Raw genomic sequence first — 21222 nt, forward strand, 5'->3', positions numbered from 1 at the left:
GAGAAAAAGCGGCAGCCATTTTTATGCTAATGAAGTGGGGGAGATTTAAATCCCCGCTTCATTAGCAATTGCGATACGTCTAATTTACATCCTTTTTATGAAAAAGGGATGCAGTCTCGCCGTAGCCCTTGAGAAATCCCAAGACTAGATGGACCTAGTATTTTAAACCAGGAGGGAAGAGTTTGCATCCTGCTTCCAGCAGGGACTGGCTCTGCTTAATAATTGACGGAATCCACGGAACCCAGGGGTCTCCAACCTTTTTAAGCACAAGATCACTTTTTGACTTTAAGTGCAATCCAAGATCTACCTCAGATGTAAATGCCCCTGTGCTGCCTCCTTCCCATCCCTTCTCACTCCATCCTCCCTCGGGTGCCCATCCTCACTCACTTTCATCAGGCTGGGGCAGAGGGTCTTGGATGAAGGGGTCTGGAGTGTGTGGGGGGCTCTGAGCTGAGCTTGGGGCAGGCAGTTGGGATGTAGCGGGGGTTCTAGGTGCAGGCTCTGATATGCCATTTAGATGTAGGGGTGCTCAGGGCTAAGACAAGGCTTTGGAGCACAGGAGGGGGTTCATGACTAGGGTAGGAGTTTGCTCAGCTGGAGCCCACATCCCACTGCTTGTGGCCCCTGGGTGGGGGTGCAGCGGCGCTAAGACTGGCTCACCCCTGCCCTGGCCCTGAACCACTCCCTAAAGCAGCCAGCAAACTCCCCCCCCCCCCCCAAGTCCTGTTGTGGCCCCTCTCTGCTCTGTGGAGAAAGGATACGGAGTGGGGGGGGGGACCCTGACATCAGCATCCTCCTCTCCCTCCCCCCCCCCCAAGTCCTGTTGTGGCCCCTCTCTGCTCTGTGGAGAAAGGATACGGAGTGGGAGAGGGGGGACCCTGACATCAGCACCCTCCTTTCCTTCCCCCGCCCTGCCCAGAAAGGGGGATGGGGCAGCTCCAAGGCAAAGGGCAGGAGATTGCACAGTGGTGGGGGGGGGGGGCAGCTGAAGTGCAGGCACTTGGTAGCCTCTTGGCCAAACCCATCAGGATCACTTGTCAGAGGCTCCAGGATCTACCAGCAGATCCCGGTCGACTGGTTGGCGACCACGGATGTAACCTCACCCCTATGCAGTCTGAATGAGGCACAGCTTTCAGAAAGAGGGCACCCAACGACAAAGGGCTGCAGAACTCAAAATGCCCTCAAGCAGCCCCAGGGAGGAAACACGGAAATATAAGGAGCTGAACACTTCCGCTTATTTCTTGCCCTGCCAGCCCACCCAGGGAGCACTTACTGACCAGCCATACAGCACCGTGGAGGTGAACACAAGTGATCCCATAGTGGAGGCAGAAAAAGAGGTTCCATTTAAATGCCCCATTCTCACACATGCTGTGGAGCCAGCTCCCTCTCAAACCCCCCAATTGGCTGAACTTATTCCCATTTGCGCTTGTCTTGTTGTCATGCATGGTTTGGGCTTTTTAAAAGCAAATTTGGTGCACATGGCAGGTGAGAGACTGGCAAGCCCAGAGGGCTCTAATTGTCCCCAGGGCAGACACAAGACCTCATTGGTATGGGCCATTAAAGAGCCAACAGATGTTAATGACTTGCAGTCACTAGCTGGGCTAGATTTGAATCCGTGCCCCGGGGCTCAAAGCCCCCCCACCCCAGAACTCTTTTTAAACATATGAACTTTAAAATAAAATGCCAGATTAGCAGACTGCCGCACCTCACCCAACAGTGCCCCAGCTTGATGTGTTCTCATGCAGCCCCTCCTCTCTGGTGGGACTCAGTCTGAGTACCCAGTAACGGAGGGCTACTCAACATGCGGCCCACAGCCTGTTTGTTTGTGACCTGCGGGGCGGTTTGGGTTTACGTGGGGCTCAACACATGGCCCACAAGTGGGATCCTCTCAACATGGCCTCCACTGGGAACACGCCCCATAAGAGCGAGTCAATAGAATGGTTTTCTGCTGAGATGCATTTTAGTAGTTCAATTCCTGGACTGTCATTGCTCATTAAAAGTGCTGTCATATGGATGGAAATCGGGTAAATGGTGCATTTTATTACTATCAGCAGAACTGACTTAAATAGGCCTGCGTGTTGTGTAGTCTTGCCTTAATCTTTGTATTCATGCCCGTCAGTGTGAGAGAAGCTATCTGCATGCATATGCAACCACGCTTAAGTTGCAGCCCTCGGCATATGCTGTATCACTGTGGTCCCTGGGGCTTCCAAAGTTGAGTAGCCCTGCAGTAACCGTTGCTTAGATCGGTGTTTCTCAATCCTTTTTTAATAAAGTACCCCCTTTTCAAAAAAAATTAAAATATCCCCAGGACCTACAGTTTTCAGACAAACAACTTTTTTTCTACCATTGCGACACATTTGTTTAAACAACTTAATCGTAGCCGGGCAGGCGATTACATTTTTGGGTGTAAAAAGTACAAAAATAATAAAGTGCTGTAAAACGTAAAACAAAAATTCAGTTTTCTCCAAATTTCAGTTGTGTTGACTTATTCACCAGACTTCTCTGAGTACCCCTAAGGGTACTTACCACTGGTTGAGAAACACTGGCTTAGATAACTCCCCAGCAGGACTCCAGGCTCAAACAACTTTGCTTTATACTTTTCAAGCTAACATGACTCAACAGTGGCATCCAGAGGCCAACTGGATTCATTACTGAAGTTCTGAATGAAAACTTCATGGCTGTGTCTAGACTGGCAAGTTTTTGCGGAAAAACTTGCTAGCTGTCTACCCTGGCCACTTGATTTTGTGCAAGAGCACTGACTTTGTAATGTACAAAATCCGTGCTTCTTGTGCAAATACTTTCATGCTCCCGTTCGGGCAAAAGCCCTTTTCCGGAAATGCTTTTGCGCAAGAGGGCCAGAGTACACAGCTAAAAACTGTTTTGTACAAAAAAGCCCCGATGGCTAAAATGTCGATCAGGCTTTCTTGCGCAAAACCGCATCTAGATTGGCACGGACGCTTTTCCGCAAAAAGTGCTTTTGCGAAAAAGCATTCATGCCAATCTAGACACGATTTTCCGCAAATGCTTTTAACAGAAAACTTTTCCGTTAAAAGCATTTGTGGAAAATCCTGCCAGTCTAGACGTAGCCCATCTGTCCTGATATCAGCTGGGCATCATGAGCTGAGACCTGCATGGTCCCATTCCCACACTGAGGCGCGTGGCTGTGCAGAGTTGATTGCAGGATTGAGGTCTGTGTTTGTTACCAAGAGATCTCCATGGCTTTCCCCTCTCACCTCTGCACATTTAGAAGTGTCTCAACTCAAAACCTCAGTCTGCACCCACTTTTCAGACATTTACTGTTACCTCCCCTCCCAGTTACGCCCACCTTGCCATCTCCTTTTATCCCTTCTCCCATTGCCATCTGAGTTTTCTTCCACAACGTACCCCATAGTGTGGTGTGATGGCGCAGTCGGGGGTTCCCCTGGTCCTGCAGCCCCGTAGCAGCACGAACAGTCTCCACCAGCCAGGAGAATGGAGCGGGGTTTATTGATTTTCCAGAATACAGCGCAGCCCATACGGGATGTGGCTACAGGGGCCAGGATGCCTCAGATCCTAGGGTTAGGGGTCCATCGCCCCTAGGCCCCCAGCTTAGCCACTGCTCTCCATGCTTCCCAGACAGCCACTGCCCCCCTCCCAGGCCCTGCCCCCCCAGCCAGGTGCTGGTCTCCGCCCTCCTCCCTTTGTCTCTCCCTGGGAGGCTGAGCCTGGGTTAATACACATTTGGGAGAGTGTGACGTAGTGGGGGTACTTGCTGGGCTGTGGTGACCCCTGCTGTCTGGAGCAAGACCCAGCAGGGAAAACCTCACTAGGCCAAGGTAATGCCAAACTTGTTGAACCAGTGGCCAGACACCCCCATGGAGAGGAACAAAGGAAGGTGGAATGCTGCCCTGGCTGGGGGGCTGGGCTGGGGGAGAGTTAGTTGCTGGCTGGAAGGCAGAGAAGAAGGAGCTGGGGAGGGGGCTGGGACTCCCCTATCTCAAGGGGGGCATTGAGACCTCTTAGCCCCCAGTTCCTGTAACCAGATTTCATCTGTGCTGCGCTGTGCTGGAGGAGCAATAAACCACCCTCAATTCCACTGGCTGGTACAGTCTGTTTGTGCCATTTCGGGGTGCAGGAGACGGGGAACCCCCAACGCGCCGTCACAGAGAGTCAGTGAGAATCTCACATCACAGCACAGGGGGACCCCGGGTTACAGAGCAGACAGCCCCCCACTACGCCACACGTGGGCTTCCTATCTGACAGAGCAGCCCCACGCTCCCAGATTAGCACCACTGTGCCTGCCAAGGCCACAAACACTGAGTAGCCCATGTGGGACCTCCTGCACCCTCACATTTCACAAGGTGAATGGGTGGGAACAATATTATCTACTCAAACCTGCCATATTCCTCTGGGCCTCTCACTCTTCTATCCCCCTCAGCTTGTTAGTTGGCTTGTGAGGTCTTTGGGTAGGGGGAGAGCAGCAGATCATAACAAGGACTAGGGGTTTGGTTTTTTGGTTTGTTTTTTTTTACCAGTCAATGGCACTAAACATCAATACAGCCCCAACCCAATGAAAATGTTTCCATGGATGATAATCGAGAATTATAGCTGGACAAAAAAAGAAAAATGGGGCTTGACAGCATATTAGAGACTGTCATTAAAACAGACTCGTTAACTCTGCTAGGGATGTGCACGTGGACATGCATTCCATACTCAGAAACGCATGAAGCCAAACACGGCTGGTCCTCTGAAGGATAAAACCTGCACTCTGCCCAGCCCGAGAAAACCACCTCCAGCCCCGCCTGCGGCCCATGCATCCCTGCCAGGGCCCTACCCAGCTCCCCCCACAGCCCCAGGCGGGTCCCCCAGAGCCTCAGCCAGTCCTCCCCTCCCCCCATCCTCTGCCTTGCCCCCAGCCAGTGGCCCCCAGCCCCTTCCTTCAGCCAGCCCCCCCTCCCGCCCCGGGGTCTTGCACCTTCCCCCAGCCAGCCCCCCCCTCCCGCCCCGGGGTCTTGCCCCTTCCCCCAGCCAGCCCCCCCCCTCCCGCCCCGGGGTCTTGCCCCTTCCCCCAGCCAGCCCCCCTCCCTCCTGCCCCGGGTCTTGCCCCTTCCCCCAGCCAGCCCCCCCCCTCCCGCCCCGGGGTCTTGCCCCTTCCCCCAGCCAGCCCCCCTCCCTCCTGCCCCGGGTCTTGCCCCTTCCCCCAGCCAGCCCCCCCTCCCTCCCGCCCCGGGTCTTGCCCCTTCCCCCAGCCAGTCCCCCCCGCCCCCTCCGGGTCTTGCCCCTTCCCCCAGCCAGCCCCCCCCCTCCCGCCCCGGGGTCTTGCCCCTTCCCCCAGCCAGCCCCCCCCCTCCCGCCCCGGGGTCTTGCCCCTTCCCCCAGCCAGCCCCCCCTCCCTCCCGCCCCGGGTCTTGCCCCTTCCCCCAGCCAGCCCCCCCTCCCTCCCGCCCCGGGTCTTGCCCCTTCCCCCAGCCAGCCCCCCCTCCCTCCCGCCCCGGGGTCTTGCCCCTTCCCCCAGCCAGCCCCCCCTCCCTCCCGCCCCGGGTCTTGCACCTTCCCCCAGCCAGCCCCCCCTCCCTCCCGCCCCGGGGTCTTGCCCCTTCCCCCAGCCAGCCCCCCCTCCCTCCCGCCCCGGGGTCTTGCCCCTTCCCCCAGCCAGCCCCCCCCCCACCCCGGGTCTTGCCCCTTCCCCCAGCCAGCCCCCCCCCTGTCCCCCGGGTCTTGCCCCTTCCCCCCCCCAGCGGGTCAGGAGAACCCCGCCCCCTCACGGCGCTCAGCGCTCACAGGCGCCCCCAAGCCCCGCCCCCTCCAATCACTGCAACCCAGGGCCACGCCCCGGCCACGCCCCAGCTACGCACCCAGCAGCGCGCGCGCGTCACTGAAACGGACCCGCCTAACGGCCGCCGCCTCGCGATTGGGTATTGTGCGCTCACGCCCCCGCCCCTGTCATAGGCGATGCAACCCCGCCCTGGGACTATCTGATAGGCTGAGCCGGCTCCTCCCGCCTCGAGGACTTTCGATTGATTGGCTCTCCCGGGTTCTGCCCCCCCTCCGAGGCCATCTGATTGGCTGACTCGCTCGCCTTAGTCGCTTGGTGATTGGCTGCGCCCCGCCCCCGCCCGGCCGGTGAAGGTGAGAGTCTCCTCTGAGGCGCGACTCGGCGAAGCGGCCCCGCAGCAGCCATGGCGGCCGCGTCCCTCTTCGCCCGCGTCCCGCGCGCGCCGCCCGTCGCCGTCTTCCAGCTCACGGCCGACTTCCGGGAGGACCCGGACCCGCGGAAAGTCAACCTGGGGGTGGGCGGTGAGTCGGGGGGGGGTGAACTGGGGGGCTGGTGTGTGGGGGGAGGTGGCAGGGGGGAGCTGGGGGGCTGGTGGGGGGAGGGGGGAGCTGAGGGGCGGGGGGCTGGCGGCAGGGGGGAGCTGGGGGGCTGGTGGGGGGGAGGAGCTGGGGGGCTGGTGGGGGGGGGAGGAGCTGGGGGGCTGGCGGCAGGGGGGAGCTGGGGGGCTGGTGGGGGGGAGGAGGGGGGCTGGCGGCAGGGGGGAGCTGGGGGGCTGGTGGGGGGGGGAGCTGGGGGGCTGGCGGCAGGGGGGAGCTGGGGGGCTGGTGGGGGGGCTGGCGGCGGGGGGGAGCTGGGGGGCTGGTGGGGGGGAGGAGGGGGTGGAGGGCTGGGGGGGTCAGTCGGTTTCGTGTGCTCCTACTAGCCCAGTGTCCGCTCCTGGCCTGGGGCAGGTGTCTAGGCGCGACCTCCCCTGCTCGGGGCAGCTCGTTGCCTCGGGCGGTGGTGGGGTAGGTTGCTGCGGCTCTGGCAGGTGGGAGGTGAGCTGTTCCCTGTTCTCCGCAAGGGGTTCCCTGAACCGGGGAGTCTCCACTCTCTTGCCTCTAGGCCGTTGCCTGTGCTGCTGCACAAGGGCATGCTCCGTGCGTGCTTCACCTTTGGCCTCCAGCCCCACTGCTTTGCCCCCCTTGCTGCGTGCTCAGCTGCACCAAGTTGCTGCAGTCTAACCTGGCACTCATGCCATTCGGGGAGTGCCTTGGTGGGGGCAGAGTGTGAAGGCCTGAGGGACTAGTTCCATGCCCCTGCACTCTGTGACCTTGGGTAGGTTACTTGGTTGTGCAAAGCAGGGTAGGAGGAGAGGCATGATCTTACTACTCTGCACAGGCAGATGGGTCCTGGTTGTGTGGGGTGCTGTGACAGAAGGTCCTAGGATGTGCAAAGGGTTAGCCCATAATCTGCCTTTCTTGGGGACCAGCTGCATGACTGTGGAGACTGAATTCTAGTCCGAGCTGCGCAGACTTTGCTTACTCAACCTTGACTCTGGAAATTGGGCAATATTGCCACCACTGAGGGCAGAATGGACTGTGGTCCCTGTCCAGAAGCACCATGGCTAGTGGAGTGCAGCTTATGTCCTTCCTTGGTGCCTGGAAGGCTAACAGAATCCTTCTAACTTACCTTCTTTGCTCATGAAATGTTTTGATGGGGAAACTGGGGGGGGAGAGGGGGGTAGGTGTGTGTATTCCATGGATTCCAGATACCATCTGCAGAGAACAAATCCCAGGCCATAAGAACACATACCGTTGCCCTCCCCCAGCCTCCGTCTTTGGATCTAAACAGTAATGGTGAGACTAGGATAGAAACCCAGTGTAAGAAGAGTAGGTCAGTTTTCTGGCTGAGGATCTTGTGAGGACCTGGCTTGGGAAGTGTAAAAACTCTCCTTTTCTCTCTCGCAGCATATCGCACAGATGAGGGGCAGCCCTGGGTCCTGCCAGTAGTGAAGAAAGTTGAGCAGAAGATCGCCAGCGATGCCAGCTTGAACCATGAATATCTGCCGATCCTTGGCCTGCCTGAGTTCCGGGCCAACGCTTCGAGGATTGCGCTTGGGGAGGACAGTCGTGCCATCAAAGAGAATCGTGTAAGCTGTGGGGAAGCCACTCCTTGCTGAGGCATATTGGTGAATGGGCTCTCTGAAGGGGTCCGGCGGGGGTGGGAGAGATCTTACCAGGATTACAGAGTTTGTCCCGACTGGTCTGGCACGGAGCTCAGTTTGCTATGTGTGTTCTGGTTGCATGGAGCTGTAGGTCTGAATTTTTTCAGAGCTCTCCAACCATGCATGGTTTGGGCTCCCATCTGGAGGCTGAATACCAGACACAGGCAGGAAGCTTCCCCCAGAGGGAAGGCTACGATCCAGGTCCTACAATCTGATGTTGGAAAATTCCAGAGCTGGCCGGGCACCTGCCCTTGGACTCTGCTGGAAAGAGTTCAGGCCCAAAGCTTTTGGAGGAGGGCGATGGCAGGCTGGGAGCTGAGTACGTGTGATGTGAGGTTACTTAGGTGTTGGTGCATCCCCTGGTCAGCACTGAACTGTGTGGCTGGGATGTGACGGTCTGTGCTGGCCTGGAAACAGGGACTCTGATACCACGGTGTGGGGACATGGAGAGCACTACAGAGTTAACTGTCACTGCAGAGCAGAGCCTGGCCCGCTGTTTCAGAGGAGCTGCTTGCTGTAACGTCAGAAGCCTGAGTGGTGGCGACTGAGCGAGAAGTGCTCGGTTCCAGGCTGGGGAGTTTAGCGCGTTGGTCCATTTTGTAATTGGAGGCCAGGGAGGCTCATCTCACTCTGTCCCTCTCTGATGTTTCCACTGGTATCATCTGCTGGTGGCAGGCTGTTGGTGACCCACTTCTGCCTTTCAGGTCGGCGGCGTTCAGTGCCTGGGTGGGACTGGCGCTCTGCGCATCGGAGCAGAGTTCTTGAGGCGCTGGTACAATGGAACCAACAACACAGCAACCCCTGTCTACATCTCTTCTCCTTCCTGGGGTGAGTGCTGCACATGGCCATGTGTGGGCCTCACCGGAGCCTGCAGAGCAAGTGGATGAGGTGGGAGCAGGGCAGCCCACTCCTCGCACAGAGGTGGGGGTGATGGGCTTTCACACACGAGGGAGATATTCGCTCCCTCCCTGCATGGGCAGCGTGGCAGGAGGCAGCTTAAGTTGGGACTGGCTGATGCAGGGCAGCTCTGTAGCATAGATGGACTCTTCTCTCTCCTCAGAGAATCATAACTCTGTGTTTATGAATTCTGGCTTTGAGGACATCCGGACCTATCGCTACTGGGATGCTGCTAAGAGGGGCTTGGACCTGGAGGGGCTCCTGCAGGACATGGAGGTAGGTGAAATCTCCTGAGCTGCACCCAAAACTAGGGTAGCTGCTGCCTTTGGATCGGCACGTCCCTTCTGTACCAGAGCCTACCCGTTTCTTGCCTGGGGGTGATGGGAGTGGACGTGGAGTCAGATCTCTGTGGTGGAGCCCAGCAGAGTGGCCAAGGCACCTAGGCTATGTCTACACTCGCGGCTTCTTATGCAAGTATGGCTGTTCTTGCGCAAGAATCCACAGAGCATCCACACTGCCCACCCGCCCTTGCGCAAGGAAACTTAAGTACGGCGTGGTAAAGGAGGGCTTCTTGTGCAGGAGGGCAGTGTGGACGCTCGGCAAGGATTTCTTGCGCAAGAGAGCCCTATGGCTGAAATGGCCACCAGAGCTTCCTTGCGCAAGAGTTCTTGTACTAGAACCCTTGTGCAAGATATTGCGCAAGAAGCTGCCATTGTAGACATAGCCCTAGTGTGTGTGCCTGAGAACTGCTCTTTCCTTAGGCTGCGCCAGAGTTCTCCATCATCGTTCTCCATGCCTGTGCGCACAATCCAACTGGCACAGATCCCAGCCCAGAGCAATGGAAACAGATTGCTGCTGTCATGAAGGTATCAGTGGGGACAGGGCTGTAGCCTGGCCAGAGCACAGACAGGATTCTAGGATCTGCTCAGGACTGGGAGGGAGAAAGGGGCTGTCTGCCTGAGGAGGGGCTGGGACCAACAGAAATCTGCTCCGATTGCCTCAGCTCGGCTTGTGCTGCTGACTCAGGCTATGGCCAGACCCTGCCACCTTTCCAGATGCATTCTCTCTCGTTGGTGCCTAGAAACCGGGATTGAACGAAGTGAGTCGCACCCCTCCTCTGTCCCCAGAGAGCCCACCAGCTGGGTAAAGGGGATGTTCCCAGGTGGGGCAGGAGGCAGCTGCTGCTGTTTCTTTGCAGTGATCTTCCTCTCTGAGGTTGGGATTGACACACTCCCCAGCCTGTCTCTAACTCTCCCTCTTCGTCAGGTCCTAATGCCTGCGCTCTAGTCAGGCCTGAAGGGGTTCCCATCCGAGCCTGGGTTCACTCCGAGTCCTAAAGGGCCGGAGCCTGCTGCGCTCCAGCGGCTTAGCCCACCCTGCTTGGGAGGGGGCCTCCCCTTTAACTATGTTCCTGTCTGCAGCGCCGGTTCCTGTTCCCATTCTTTGACTCGGCCTATCAGGGCTTTGCCTCCGGCTGCCTGGACAGGGATGCCTGGGCCGTGCGGTACTTTGTGTCCGAGGGCTTCGAACTCTTCTGTGCTCAGTCCTTCTCCAAGAACTTTGGGCTCTATAGTGAGTGTCCAGCAGGCAGCAGCTAGCCCTGCAGCTGGGGCCAGATCCCTAGGAGCGGTGGGGGAAGCCTGCAGGGATGTGGCCAATGCCTCCATGTCTGTCTCCAGATGAGCGAGTGGGGAACCTGACGGTGGTGGGGAAGGATGCTGACAACGTGCAGCGGGTCCTTTCCCAGATGGAGAAGATTGTCCGGGCCATCTGGTCCAACCCTCCCTCGCAAGGAGCACGTGTCGTGGCAACCACCCTCACCTCCCCACAGCTCTTTGCTGAGTGGTAAGAGCTGCTGGGGCCCAAAGGCGGGGGAGGGGGAGACAGGTACAGGCCATGGATGTGGTTAAATGCCACTGCTGGCTCTCTCTCCCCCTTGCGCAGGAAGGACAACGTGAAGACGATGGCAGATCGGGTCTTGCTAATGCGGTCAGAGCTCAGGGCCCGGCTCCAAGCTCTTGGGACTCCGGGCACCTGGAATCACATCACTGAGCAGATCGGCATGTTCAGTTTCACAGGGCTGAACCGTAAGTACCGAGGGGCTGGATGCTGCTGTGGAGTGGGAGTGAGCAGGGGCTGCAGGAATCAAGGCGGGCTTCCCTGAAGAACTTCTCCAGCGGCTTTCTGTAATGCAGCTGTGGGCCTTAGATCCGTAGTAGGAGAGGGTGGATGGAGAGCACTCCTGGCCTGCTGTCTGCACCCCCTGCTGGGTCCCGCCAGGACTGGAGGAGCTCGGAGCTCCTGCTATCTTCTCCCCACAGGAGGTGCAGTGGAGAGGCTGGGTCTGGAGAAGCTATATGCTTGACTCCATTGGCCAGGCCCTGACCCACCCCCTTGTCCATTCTGCAAGCCCTGACCAGTGCTCAGGTTCCCAGCTCACCCCATGGCTTACCTGACCCCTCTCTAAATTGCTTCCCCAGCTAAGCAAGTGGAATTCCTGATCAAGGAGAAGCACATCTACCTGATGGCCAGTGGACGCATCAACATGTGCGGTCTGACCACCAAGAACCTAGACTATGTGGCCAGCTCCATCCACGAAGCTGTCACCAGGTTCCAGTGAGGGGGACAGCCCCAAAGCAGTAGTGTGTAGTGTTTGCTGCTCATACCTCCCCTTCGTTACATCCATTCGTGTTTCATCAGGGTTGGGAACAGTGGCTGTCAGGGATCTGTCTGCCTGCGTCTCTGAAAGCTCTTACAGGCCAGTGACCTTTTGGGGGCGGTGGCAAAGTGAAGCCATTATGGGTCTCTTGCTGACAGCAGCCACGTGCACTGGGACCCATACGTCTCAAAGCTTCCTATTTCTGTGCAATCCAACAAACCAGTATAACCAAAGCTGTTTGGCCCAGTCAGCTCCTGTGCAGTGCATTGTGTAGAGCTGCCCAAACACTTGGGCTCCTTTGTCCTGTCGGAGTTGAGGGCAGTGTCATGTTTCAGGGAGTGAGGCTTTTGCCTCACACAGGTCGAGTGTAACTTGTGATAACTGCTTCTTTGTGTTGTTGAAAGCAAATAAACCTCCATCCCCAGACACTGGCATGCCCTCTGCCTCTCTGGGTAACTAGCCAAGCTGGCATCAACAGGCCAGGGGCAGAGGGAGGGGGGACGTGTGGCCAGTCTCTCACTACTGCAATGCGCTCCAGCCTTGGAGTGCTGAACTGCTGGGGGCAGAACTCCTCCTTTGTCTTCTGTCCCCCTTCCAGTCTAAGCCAGAGCAGGCCCTCGGCCCAACCAGGTACACAATAAAGCCCCACAATCCAAGCTTCATCTTATTGTAAAGAGGAGACTTGACCAGGGCTTCATGCTGTGCTGCTGTCTCCTGGCTACTTTCTCAATCCATCCCCAGGCAAAAGATGGCTGCTGGCCTTGTAACTCTCTCTACAATGCCCTGTTCACGTGCGTTCCAGCCAGGTGCCTCCCTGGGCCAAGTGCAGGTGCTGGGGCTGGAGACGTGTATGGATTGGAACCCTGTGGGGCCAAGTGCTGAGTCAGCCCCGGCCTGTGGGGCCACTGCAGAATGTGCGGCAGCCCTGCTCGTTTCGTGGGCCGGGAACGCCAAGGGGAGATGATCTGGGCTGACCTTTCGTGCTGTCGGCGGTTTCGTGTTCTTGATGTGAAAGGCCAATGCTCTGGAGAGCTGGAGAATGGAGGCGGCTCCTGGCGTATGAGGAGGAAAATGTCCTAGTTGACGTGGAACTGCAACACCATCTTCAGGAGGAAGGCGGCTGAGCTTGGAGCTGCATCTCGTCCTGGCACGCAGGCTGGGGGCCCGATCCTGGCTGAACTGCCTGCTGCTAGCAATGCCACTGGTACGAAGGGTAGGGCAGGGCCCATGGGCCTAGAGAACTAGACTGAGGTCCCAGGCAGGGACAGCTTAGCAGACCTGTGGGTGGAGGGGCAGGGCTATAAGAACTGATTGACCGTGGTGTTTGTAAACACAGAGCCAGCCCTGGGCACTTGAGTGCATCCCTATTGACTGGCTTAGAGGCCTTGCTGCTGCGGAGGGAGGGGGATGGGCCAGATTGAAAAACTCATCCCTGGGGCTCTCTGAGAGTGTTGTCTGAGCGGGGCTGAGGAGGAAAGCACTGCTGGGTGCAGCAACTTGGGATTTGGGTCCTGGAGGTGCCTGTGGTCTGGCATTAGAAGGTCCAAGTGTAGCCACCAGGCAGACTTGAACCTGGGACCTCTGGAGGTGAGTATAGGAGCCTCTACCCTCCAAGCTAAAAGCCAGCTGGCTCCCAGCCCAGGCTGTAGAGAGCTCCTGATCTTAACTGTTGCTGGGGTCTAGGCACCACTTGCATTGCTCAGTATCCACAGTGGTGGCTTCTTGCGCAAGAACCGCTGTTCTGACGCAAAAACCTGCTGGATGTCTACACTGCACGTGTGTGTTTGCGCAAGTAAATTCACAGTCTAGCACCAGAAACAGGGCTTCTTGCGGAAGTTATTTCTCTCCTCACAAGGAATAAGCCCTCATGGCAAGAGCTCTTCCACAAGAGGCCAGTGTAGACAGGCAACACGAATTTCTTGCGCAAGAAACTGCTATGGCTAAAATGGCCATGAGAGCTTTCTTGCGCAAGAGAGCGGCCACGCTGCTAGAGACGCTCTTGCGCAAAGCACAGCACTGCAGACACACTCTGGGGAAGGTTTGTTGTGTAAGAACTCTTCTGCAACACAGTTCTTGCGCAAGCAGCTGCCAGTGTTGATGTAGCCCAGGCGTGTGAGTTACACAAGCACAGAGGTAGGGTGACCAGAGCCAGGTACCGGTGCTGGTGGGCCAGGCTAGTGCTATCACTATGCCCTGAGCTCACTCCCACTGGTTCACGAGGACCTTGCGAATGAGCGGTGGAAGCTGGAACAAGCTGCTCAGCAGTTGGGCTCTAAAATGGTGAATGTGGGTGAGGTAGGGGCCGGGTACTGGTGGTGCCTGCTGAAGGCTACCTAAAGGATTGATGCAGGTGCCATTGACGAAAGAGCAGCAACTCAAAATCCAACCTGTGTCCTTGAATCACTGATCAATTCCCTCCTCTCCTGCTGCTGCCTGGCTCTCCTGCCTGCAACCGTGGCCTCGGCGGGGTGTGTGCTCTGGATCACAGCCTCTGTCCCATGGCTGGCTCCGTTTCTGCTGCGTGATCTGATTTCTTCTCAGGCAGCAGCTGCTGGGGTCCCTGGGTTGCATCCTCCTTGGTACTGGCTGACAGTGCCTGCAGTTACGGGCCCGGGGTGAGCTGCTAACAAGGGGGGGGAGAGGGAGCGGGAGCTGGGCTCCTGGAAGAGATGGGGCAGCCGGCCCCTTGCACCACTCAGTGCCCTGGCACTGCCAGCCCACAGTGCTCCAGGGGCAACCTGAAGGGCTTGGGGCTCTGGCTGCTGTCACGAGGCCGGGGCCCTGGGCCAACTGCCCCCATCAGGGCCTGTCCAGGGGAGAGGCAGGAGTCCTGCAGGAGCAGTGGAAACACGCGCTAGGCCCAGCCGAGGAAATGCTGCTGCAGCCTTTGCCTCCGCGGGGCCAAGGTCCGTTCCCTCCCTCGCAGCGGGGCCAGCCTGGCCTGAGCGTGCTGGGCAGACAAGCAGCGCTAAGGCTGAATGGGGGGAGGGGACGCAAAGGGGCGCGGGGCTGCACTGCCCAGCGGGAGCCCTGGAGCCGGAACTGAAGGCGGGAACCTTGGGCCAAGTCCCTTAGCCTCTGTACCCCTCCCTGCCAGGGGCCTCCCCCGCCCAGGGAGACGGGGTCCATCACCTCCCTGCCAGCAGCCACAGCATGGGGGAGGGGGCTAGGCTGTGGGCACCAGGGGAAGGGGCAGCGCTGGAGCTAGCAGGGGTGGCACTTTGGGGAGAGGGGCTCGCGGTCGGGCCAGGCTGCAGCCAGGGCCTGTTCTTCCCTGACACGAACTGGGGGAGGGAGGCAGCAGCTGTGAGGGGGAGTTTCTGAAGGCGGGTTCCAGGCGGCAGCGAAATACGCCCTCCCCCCCATTTCCCCGGAGCCCAGACAGAGGCACGGAGCTCTCGGGGCGGGGGGACGACTGCTTTAATGGGAAGAAGCTACAGTGCTTTCTGCCTCCACAGCCACGTCTGCCCCTGCTGCCAGCGGCCAGCTCTGAGCTGGGCCTCTGCGTGCAGCTGCGTGTCCCTTTGCCCCTGGGAGGGGACCCGACGGGGCTGGGCCAAGGGCTGCAGCACGGGCAGGCTGCTGCTCACGGGGCGAGGGCGGGTTTTCACACTCGCTGCACAACCGTGCAGGGGCGTGTCTGTGGTGCGAGGGGACGGACGCTCCCTGGAGCACGGCTGCTCTCACAGGCTGAGGCACCCAGTACTAAGGGGCTCTGCTCTGGAAGGGCTGGGCCCGCTGGGCAGCCAGAGCTGGGTCAGCCCCAGACCCTGCCCCGACTCTGCCTCTCTCTTCTCTCTGAGCCAGGGCGCCGTGCAGCAGCTGCCACCTGCCCCACCTTCCTGGCAAGGCCCGGGCCCCCTCGGCGGGCAGGCAGGGGAGTGCAGACCCGCTGCTGTCGCATGGCGCCTGGCAGGAGGCTCTCATGCTGCAGCCCTGCAAGAAAAGCAGCTGTTGGAGGCTGGTGGGCCCCTCCCCCCTGCTCTCCAGAGGGACCCCCCAGTCAAGCTGCAAGGGCTCCTGGCTGGGGGCTGGGCCGAGTGCCCGCCCTCAGCACTGCGGGGAGTCCCTAAACAAGCTGCTGCTGGCTGGGTCGCTGTGTGTGTGTGTGTGGGGGGGGGGCTGCAGCCCCCCCTCACAGATGCACTGGCCTGTGCAGTGCACCCCCCTCCCCCCGAGCGGCTTCGGAGACAAGCTGCAGCCCTGCCAGGCGGGGCCAGGGAGAGCCAGGCCTTTGCCTGCTCCGCGCAGGTGAGCAGAGCCCCCACCTCGGCAGGACAGGCCCGGGGATGGGAGCAGGGGCCAAGGCCTGGGCTAGGACGCCTCTTGCCTTCGCTGCAGGGGGTGTATCTCTTCCCAGCAGCACCGTGGGGCACGCTCCCACCTCAGGCTCCAGCGCCGCACTGCTGCTCAGGTGAGTAACGGCGCCCGGCTGGACTCCTCCGGCGGCGTCTCTCCAGCTGGGGCCTGCGTCCTCCTGCGCCCACCTGCCGACAGGGCCAGCCTGGGATCAGTGTCCGGCCCCTGCCAGGCCACACCGGGCCGTGCCCTCCCGCGCTGTCTAGTCACTAGGAACCCTGCGCGGGCGCCAGACCCGCCTGCCCAATGGGGCCGTGGCTAGCCGGGGATTTGCAGGGCTCTACCGGCGAGCCAGCCCCGCTACAGCGGGGACCCTCCACTGCCAGGGCGTCCGCAGAGCTGGGCCCCCTGCACGGCGCTGGGGCCCCCTGCACGGCGCTGGGGCCCCCTGCACGGCGCTGGGGCCCCCTGCACGGCGCTGGGGCCTCCTGCACGGCGCTGGGCTCCCTGCACGGCGCTGGGGCCCTGTCACGTTGCTGAATTGGAGGGAAGCAGCCAGATCGCTGCTGCACCCCTAGGTGGGGGTGTTGGCCCCAGAAATTGGTATGGGGGGAGCCATGTGGGGTGTTGAATGGGAGATTATTGTTTGTTAATCTTATGTACACTATTTATGTGAGTATATAATGTCTGTGTGTGTAGGTAGGAATCTGTAATATGTGTAGAAGCTGAATATTTCTGTGAATGTGGTTAAGCATTGCTATGGACAGGCTGAGTAGCAAAGCCCTGTGGAACAATGACTCTCAATAGGCTATGGACACACCCAAAGAATGGGATTTGTCACCTGAGGGCAGCCAGCAGGAAACATAGAGTTTGGCCTCTGACCAGGTGACTTGCTGCATACAAGAAGAGGCCAGGAAGGAGTATAAAGAGGCCATGTGGTCGATGCCATTTTGTTCTCAGCTCAGCACTTCATCCCAGAGGCAGCACTGCAGGGATTGAAGAGCCCGGAAGACCTGTGAACCCATCCTGATCGTAGGATGTGCAATAAGAACTTTTAAACCAGCAGCTGCAACATCTCTGCTAGAGCCTGCATCGAGAACTGGGAGATTCGGTGCATGTAACGTACTGTACTTTAATAACCTTACTCTCATGCTTTTCTTTCTTGTAATAATAAACCTTTAGATATAGATTCTAAAGGATTGGCCCAGCGTGATTTGTGGTAAGGTCCAGAGGGTAAATTGACCAGGGATCTGTGGCTGGTTTCTTGGAACCGGACAGAACTTGTTCGGGGTAGGTGGGATTGGGTGCTAGGACCCCCCACCTGTGTATGAGGCCCGGGGCCATCTGGGGCACGGATATTGCTGGGGTGCCGGAGGGGTTTTGCTCGGGAGGCTTCAGGCAGGTTGCTGAAGCGCTCTGTGAGACTGGTTTTTGGCCTGTTTGGAGAGGTCGCCAGTCAGGGGGACTGTAAAGAGCCCCGGATTTGAGCAATTCGCCCTGAGCGGACGCCCTAAGCTGTGCCCAGACACGGCCCGGTCCGTCACAGTGGCGTAGTCGGCAGGATCCACAGATCTTGGTCAATTGAGCTTTGGGATCAGGACCCCACGCTGTCTAAATTTGATTTTTGGTGTTGAGAGTTTGGTTGATTAAAGAGCCGCTGCGATGATCCCGGAATTATATGAGAGTCTGAGCAAAAGTGCTCTGAAGGATTTGTGCTTGGGGAGAGGCATTGCCTTTAGGAAAAGGGCCTCTAAACTAGATCTGGTAGTGTTGTTACTAACCAGAGATGTGAATGAAAGGGATCAGAAGCGAGCCAGGGAAGCTGCTGAAAGAAGGCAGAAGGCAGATGAAGAAATTGCTAAGAGACAGAAGGAGATGGATCGGGAACTTGAGATGAGAAAAGCAGAACATGCAGAGAGAATGGCAGAGTATGCAGAGAGAAGGGCAGAAAGGGCCAGACGTCAGCTTAAGGAAATGGCAGAGCATGCAAAGAAGATGGCCCTAGCCAAGGAGGAAAACGCTAGACTTGACCTCCAGCTTAAGAGACTAAAAGAACAAGAGAGACTGTATTCTCCTGAAGGTTCAATGTATAACTCTGTGGGTATGCGATGTGCTTATGATATGGCAGACGTATTTTACCCAGCTGATGTGAGAACCCAACCCCAAAGCATGTGTGAATGCAAACCTTTTGTGTTACCTGTAGCTAACAGGGAGGTTTGGGAAGGGGGTGCATGTCGGTATGGAAAGTTTCCTGGAGCTGGTCAGTCTCCCTGTAACCAAGGGGAAAGTGTCTCTATATGTGTGCCTGTGGCAGATGGCTGTGTGTCTGTGCAGGGGGGCAGTGAGTCTGTGGGTGAGGGCCCGTCTGATGCCTCAGAGGTGAGGCTGGAATCAGAACCAGGGCAGGAAGAGCCCAGAAGTCAGGGAAATGTTTCTCTGGGGCAGCATGGAGTGGCTGGCCAGAGTGAAGTTTTAGTTGAGGAGTTGGTGGCTGGTGAGGTTTATGGAATTGAACCTGCACAAGCTGAAATCGAGTTGTGTGAAGCACAGTGTGTGCAAGCTGGCAATTTGGCTGGTGGAAGTAGCAGTGGGGCAGTAAAGGAAGCTGTCCCAGTGGCTAGCTGTATGCCTGAAATTAGCCAGGAGTGTGGGGACAAGGGAGAAACTGTCTCTGGTTGTCTGTCTGTGTGTGGGGAAGAGTTTCTTCCTTTGTCTGAGGAAGATGCCCCACAGCCTGTGAAGGCTGAGAGCAGTGTTGTTATCCCAGAGTTGGGTCTGGATATGGCTAAGGCCCAGGAAGGGGGTGGCCCAAGGTTTGTGTCTGCTGGGGAGAGGGATGAGGTGACTCAGGTAGAGACAGTCAGTGTCTTACCAGAACCCCAGAGACCAGACAGTGGTGACCCTGATATTGTGCCTGATGCTGCTGTGTTGCTGGCAGAGGGGGGAGCTGCTCGGTGGGAGCAGGGAGACCCCTTAGCCCGGGCACAAGGAGAGAATGAGGGTGTGTTAACTCTGGTGCCTAATGATGGTGTGGACGCTTACAGCCATCTAGAGAGCTGCACAGGGAGTGAAGATGCCTCTGACCCTGTCTCTTGTGAGTCTGTCTATGTGCCTGAGAGGGGATTATCAGTGAATCCACCTGAGGGGCCAGAGATGACTCAGGGAGTAAGGGAATTGCAGGAGGAGTTGGTTGTGGCTCGGCAGGGCAAGGCTGCTGCAGAGCCAGGGAAGGGTGAACTGCTGCCTAAGGAAGCTCATAGGGAGGAGAGTCCTGGCAGTGCTTGTAGCAAGCAGTTTGCAGTAACTGAGAGAGGTGACGATGCCTGGCTTGGAGAAGGCATTCAGGAGAAAGCTCTGCCTGTAAAAGGCAGCAGCTTCTTGTGTGAGGCACTTGTTGCAGTGCCTGACAGACAGAACTTGTCTGTTAACAGTGACTCCACTGACTTGGGTTTAGGGAAACCCAGTGTGGATGGTGGTGGAGAGGTCTCAGAGGGACTGAGGGTTGTTCCAGATGAGGCAGGAACATCCAGAGAACTGGAGCAGGCTGCTAACCCAGTGACTGTGGGTGACCAGCTTGCTGGGAAGTCAGTGTGTGTGGGACAGGATTGTTCCCAGGTGAAGGAGGAGAGTGGGAAGTTAGTGTCACAGATTCAGGAGGAGGACTGTGTAGGCAAGTATGCAGAGCAGAACAGCTGTGTGGTCACTCTCCCTAGGATGCAGGAGATGGCAGTTATGCTCCCATCTCTGGACACGGTGGACACTCATAATCAATCAGGGAGTTTGATATCTGGTTCCATGTGGAAACAGAGGTTGGAGGTGGACAGAGGAGAGACTTGGGAGTCTACAGCTTACTGCTGTTACCCCACTGAGTGGGGGAAGGGGGAGAATTCCAGGGCCATTGTGAGCCAGGGAGTCACGCCCAGCCAGCCCATTGTCTTGGTCAGGCCAGAGGTTTCAGGCCTGGAGCCCAGAGGACAAGGGGGAGGGGCAGGACTTGCTTTGGCCAAGAAGATTTGCAGTTTAAACCTGAGGGGCCAAAACTGCAATGGTGTGGGGCCAGAGAAGGGGCCTGACGGAGAATTTCAGTATACACCTGAGATAGGATTGTTCTTGTTACTGATGTTAATTCTTGTAACCAATGTATTATTGTTGCAGAGAATTGTAACGGTATACAGGGTGCATGAGCTTATGAAAATACCATGTAATCTGTCTGGAGATGTACCGAACGACAGACGGTATGTAAGGGGACATTGTGATGTTGCTATTTCGTGGTTAACATTTGTAACTGGTCTTGGAACTTCTTACAGGACAAAAAGGGTTCCAGCCAGAAGGTCCAGTGTAAGAAGGGAAACTGAGGCACGCCACCATTTTGTTGGGGGAGGCCTGTGATGCCCTCAGTGATGTTACTGGCATCACTTCCTGCATCAATTTTGCGTTGGGGGTGTCACGTTGCTGAATTGGAGGGAAGCAGCCAGATCGCTGCTGCACCCCTAGGTGGGGGTGTTGGCCCCAGAAATTGGTATGGGGGGAGCCATGTGGGGTGTTGAATGGGAGATTATTGTTTGTTAATCTTATGTACACTATTTATGTGAGTATATAATGTCTGTGTGTGTAGGTAGGAATCTGTAATATGTGTAGAAGCTGAATATTTCTGTGAATGTGGTTAAGCATTGCTATGGACAGGCTGAGTAGCAAAGCCCTGTGGAACAATGACTCTCAATAGGCTATGGACACACCCAAAGAATGGGATTTGTCACCTGAGGGCAGCCAGCAGGAAACATAGAGTTTGGCCTCTGACCAGGTGACTTGCTGCATACAAGAAGAGGCCAGGAAGGAGTATAAAGAGGCCATGTGGTCGATGCCATTTTGTTCTCAGCTCAGCACTTCATCCCAGAGGCAGCACTGCAGGGATTGAAGAGCCCGGAAGACCTGTGAACCCATCCTGATCGTAGGATGTGCAATAAGAACTTTTAAACCAGCAGCTGCAACATCTCTGCTAGAGCCTGCATCGAGAACTGGGAGATTCGGTGCATGTAACGTACTGTACTTTAATAACCTTACTCTCATGCTTTTCTTTCTTGTAATAATAAACCTTTAGATATAGATTCTAAAGGATTGGCCCAGCGTGATTTGTGGTAAGGTCCAGAGGGTAAATTGACCAGGGATCTGTGGCTGGTTTCTTGGAACCGGACAGAACTTGTTCGGGGTAGGTGGGATTGGGTGCTAGGACCCCCCACCTGTGTATGAGGCCCGGGGCCATCTGGGGCACGGATATTGCTGGGGTGCCGGAGGGGTTTTGCTCGGGAGGCTTCAGGCAGGTTGCTGAAGCGCTCTGTGAGACTGGTTTTTGGCCTGTTTGGAGAGGTCGCCAGTCAGGGGGACTGTAAAGAGCCCCGGATTTGAGCA

At 57.4% G+C, this 21222-nt stretch overlaps 2 protein-coding genes across 2 annotated transcripts in view; one reads left to right on the forward strand and one right to left on the reverse strand.

Annotated features, from left to right (window-relative positions):
- The first annotated feature begins 6093 nt into the window (after positions 1-6093).
- Positions 6094-11943, forward strand: GOT1 (glutamic-oxaloacetic transaminase 1). The gene is made up of 9 exons (XM_075934462.1): positions 6094-6276; positions 7705-7886; positions 8666-8789; positions 9022-9134; positions 9620-9724; positions 10280-10430; positions 10538-10703; positions 10803-10945; positions 11339-11943. The coding sequence occupies exons 1-9, from the start codon at positions 6159-6161 to the stop codon at positions 11476-11478; spliced, it is 1242 nt and encodes a 413-aa protein (XP_075790577.1). The 5' UTR covers positions 6094-6158; the 3' UTR covers positions 11479-11943.
- A 2751-nt stretch (positions 11944-14694) lies between these two features.
- Positions 14695-21222, reverse strand: part of CNNM1 (cyclin and CBS domain divalent metal cation transport mediator 1) — a 49181-nt gene continuing 42653 nt past the window's right edge. The window contains 2 exon segments of the mRNA XM_075934460.1: positions 14695-15453; positions 15902-16004. Of these exon segments, the coding sequence (XP_075790575.1) occupies positions 15928-16004 (77 nt within the window). The 3' untranslated portion in view covers positions 14695-15453; positions 15902-15927.

The sequence above is a fragment of the Pelodiscus sinensis genome, chromosome 8 (genome assembly GCF_049634645.1).
Source record: "Pelodiscus sinensis isolate JC-2024 chromosome 8, ASM4963464v1, whole genome shotgun sequence".
Taxonomy (NCBI): domain Eukaryota; kingdom Metazoa; phylum Chordata; order Testudines; family Trionychidae; genus Pelodiscus; species Pelodiscus sinensis.